The sequence below is a fragment of the Budorcas taxicolor genome, chromosome 3, assembly GCF_023091745.1.
Source record: "Budorcas taxicolor isolate Tak-1 chromosome 3, Takin1.1, whole genome shotgun sequence".
Lineage (NCBI taxonomy): Eukaryota > Metazoa > Chordata > Mammalia > Artiodactyla > Bovidae > Budorcas > Budorcas taxicolor.
Genome location: NC_068912.1, coordinates 92,296,278 through 92,300,078, shown reverse-complemented (window position 1 = coordinate 92,300,078; position 3,801 = coordinate 92,296,278). Strand labels below are relative to the sequence as shown.

The following is a 3,801-nucleotide window of genomic DNA, read 5'->3' as shown; positions in this document are numbered from 1 at the left end:
TCCGAAACTGCCGCCTCCCGCCCCACCTCTAGATCTACGAACTTCTAGGTGGGCGAGAGGAAGTGGATCCAAACATCGCGAGTACTAGAGTGAAACGACTCCTCCCTCTGCGAGGCATGCTGGGGCATGTAGTTCTCTTCAAGCGGGAGGCGCACGGTGGTTGGGGAACTTGGTCTCGGGGAACTACCAGCTGCCCTAGGCGCTCCCGAGCCTGCCCATTCGCGGTGTATTCTGGGGAATGTGGTTTGGTTCGACCCGCCCCCCCGCCCCCCAACCTCCGCTGATTGGCCTTGGACTTCAGCTGGCTGGCGGAGCTTTTACCGAGAAACTGCCAGCCCTGAAAGGTGTTCTGACCCCGTAAGGCCCAGGCTTGGGGCCCTCAGAGGGTGCGTACCGGAGAGGCCCAGCTGCTTGGCAGGGCTGCTTTTCCTGGTGGGTCTCACGTGCCATCGTTAGCCTTTCCCTTCCCGGGCTCCTGAGTGCTGAAGGCAGAGGAAGGTGGTGGTTCCCGTTGCTATGGGATTAGAGCAGGACAGTCTTTAGGGTCCTTTGACCGTGGAGCATTTCCTGGAGATGACTGGTTGTTGTGAGGACCCTGCTGACATCTGGAGGAGGTTGTTGAATATTGGTCACAAGAGGAACACTTGGGGTTGTGGCTATGGTAGGGTATTTGTTAAGAGAGCTTCACTGAACCTGGGGGAAAGCTAACCCTACCACAACGCAACCTAAAATGGAAGAGGCTTCAGAAGTCACCAGGTTCATCGCCTGGCCCTCTACTGGTAGCCCCCTTACAGTGTGCACTAGGCACCTCTTAATTCAGGAAGTAGACCGGTCATTGTATACAATTTTCAGTTTTTAGGAAGATTTTTAAGAGGAAATCTTATTTTAAATTCCATCCAAGAGTCCTAATAATTCAAGAATGCTTCCAGAGTATGTAGGACCCAATTATGTCACTTTAGGGAGCACACATCACTGAAGTTCTGATGACATTTTAGAACCTGCCCTGTTTGTTGAGCAGAACACGGTAAAGCACGTGAAGGTAGTTGGAGTCCCCTAGGAATGGATAAATTCGTCATTCGAACACCCAGAATCCAGAATAGTCCTCAGAAGAAAGATCCTGGAGGAAAGATTTACAAGCAGGCCACCATTGAATCTCTGAAGGTGAGAGGGGATCCGGGAGTGGAGAAAATGTGCAGAGGACTGGGATGGCAAGGAGGTCTGGAGGAGTTCTACTGTGGAAGACCTATGAATTCCTTATTTCTGTGCTTCCTCCCCACCGTGCTCCTGACTGCTCCAAATTTGTTTCCCCCATACACTATCAATTTCTGGACCTTTGTTACACCCTTCTAATTACTTTAGCTTTGTGGTATGTTTCACTAACCGGTAGGATATATCCTCTGAAATTATTCTTCTTTTGCAAGATGTTCTTGTCTATTAAATGGAATGTTCAAGTACCAAATATGATTTGTGTACCCTGTACAAACTCAGTAAGATTGGATGATGATACCACCCCTCATAGCATATTGACCGGAACTGTATCACGTCACCTTCATAGCCACATCTGAGACTGAAAAAGAGACTGTTAAACTGGACTCTTTGCAGCCTCAAACTGTCTGACTTATGTTGGCAAGGAAGAGGCAAGGCATCATGAATACAGTATAAACAACTAACTGAATCAATGAATGTAATGTAATTAATGGTAATTATTGCTTCACTTAATAGTGAAGGACAGGTGAGCCTGGAGTGCTGCAGTTCATGGGGTCGCAAAGAGTTGGACACAGTTTAGCGAGTGAACAACAAGTTACTTCACTAAAAACAAGCAGAAAACTGCTTGCAATTAGTTCCCTTTGTCATCTTGAACCTCTCCTTCTACATTACGGACTTTTTCTTTCTGATTTCCTTTATTGCTTCCTCTTTTCTCCATTAGACTGCTAATGTTTGTGCTCTGCAGAGCTTTGTCACATTTTATGTATTTGGCCAGGGTAATCTTATTCATCTTAAGGCTTGCCATGCTGATGACTGCCAAACTTGCACCTCTGGCCTAGGTCTCTGAAGAGAGGGGGATCAGGGGCTAGAGAAAAATTTACAAAGACTGTGATGGTGTGGAGGGCCTTCTGAGTGCTTGACTTAAATACTCCATCGGACTTTTAGATATACCACAGGTTTACCAGACCCAGATTAGAAAGCAATATAGGGAAGTGTAAACAAAGACCCTGGGTTCTGTTGGCCTATGTCAGAGTTTCTTCAAACAAACACTGTTGTCCTTTCGGGCAAGATAATTCTTCATCATTTGAAACTGTCCTGTGCGTTTTACAAAGTTGAGCATCTCAGGCCCTCAGACACTAAATGCCAGTAGCACCTCCCATTGTGATGACTGAAAATGCCCTCATGTATTTACAAATAGCTCTTAGTTGAGACCTACTAAGCTCAAGATGATCTTTAAAATCTCCCCTAGTTTTGAAGTTTTGTGAATTCCGAGAACACGTTGAAGTGTTTCAACTGTTAGGTCAGAGTGTCCACAAATAATTGTAGACTGTATATTGTATATAGTCACTACTGTATATAATCCTCAGAGACAGTGGTGGGCAGGACTGTGGTATCAGACTGTCTGGAAGGAAAAAAGGGATAGTAGTAATTGACCTACATGTACACTCAACATACAAACACCCAGATTCTAAGATACCTTCACCTGTCCCTTCTGCCCTTGGTGTCCCCAGGTGGGCCCCAGCTGAGAATCACTGTGTGTGATGATGAGAATATGTCATGTGAAGATTGTGGAGTCAGAATAAACAACAGGCATAGGAAGTAACATTCTCCTTCAGTGCAATGGCTTTTCTTCCAAACCTCCCGTATTTATTTTATCCATATACCAAGTAACTGGAACTACAAATTTAGAAACCACCCTTAATTCTTCTTCTTTATATCCAATTTTCAATTTTGTCTCCTAAAAATCCTTTCTGCCCTTACATCTCTCTCTCTGTATTTCAAAATCTTTTTGAATTTAGAGCAGTTCTGTGGTCTGTTAACTTTGTCTCCCTGACTTTGGCATCCCCTATCATTCCAACCTCCACACTTAAGTCAGAGAAATAAGGCTTAAAAAAAAAAACATCTACTCAGGTCACCTCCTTGCCAAAGGAAACCCTTCCCTCAGTGCTTTTAAACTACCTTTCGATAAAGACATTTCTTTACGTGACCCCCAAAGGCTCTCTGTGACCTGGTACCTGCCTGCCCTGCTGCTCTTCTTATTTACCTTCCGTCCAGTGTCAGCCACTCACAATTTCTCAAAGATGTGTTCTTTCATACCTCTATACCTTTGCATATGCTGTTCTGTTTTCCTTGAATGGCTTTTTTCTCGTCTTAGAGTCAGTATGGTGTGGTAATTAACACAGACTCTGGAGCCAAACTGCCTGAGTTTAAATTCCAGCTCTGCCACTTAAATTACCTGTGTGACCTTGGGCAAGTTAATCTCTCTGTGTCTTTCCTTATCTGTAAAATGGGATTAATAATAATATCTATTTAATAAATGAAGTATGAAGTGAAAGTCACTATTTTATTTTATAATAATCTATATGGAATTCTCCATGCCAGAATACTGGAGTGAGTAGCCATTCCCTTCTCCAGGGCATCTTCCCAACCCAGGGATCAAACCCAGATTACCCGCACTTCAGGCGGATTCTTTACCAGCTGAGCCACCAGAGAAGCCCAAATAAATAGATAAGCAACTAGGATATACGGTATAGCACAGGGAATTCTAGCCATTATTTTATAACCTAAAATAAGCCTCTTATCCTTCTCCATCAG

The 3,801-nt window shown here is 44.3% G+C and overlaps 1 protein-coding gene across 2 annotated transcripts in view; it reads left to right on the top strand.

Annotated features, from left to right (window-relative positions):
- The first annotated feature begins 289 nt into the window (after positions 1–289).
- Positions 290–3,801, top strand: part of TCEANC2 (transcription elongation factor A N-terminal and central domain containing 2) — a 43,583-nt gene continuing 40,071 nt past the window's right edge. The window contains exons 1-2 of one of the 2 annotated variants that reach the window (XM_052637786.1): positions 290–386; positions 1,019–1,161. In XM_052637786.1, the coding sequence (XP_052493746.1) occupies positions 1,060–1,161 (102 nt within the window). In that variant the 5' untranslated portion in view covers positions 290–386; positions 1,019–1,059. Of the gene's footprint in view, positions 433–1,018; positions 1,162–3,801 lie in introns of both variants that reach the window. The other variant, XM_052637785.1, reaches the window with a different exon arrangement.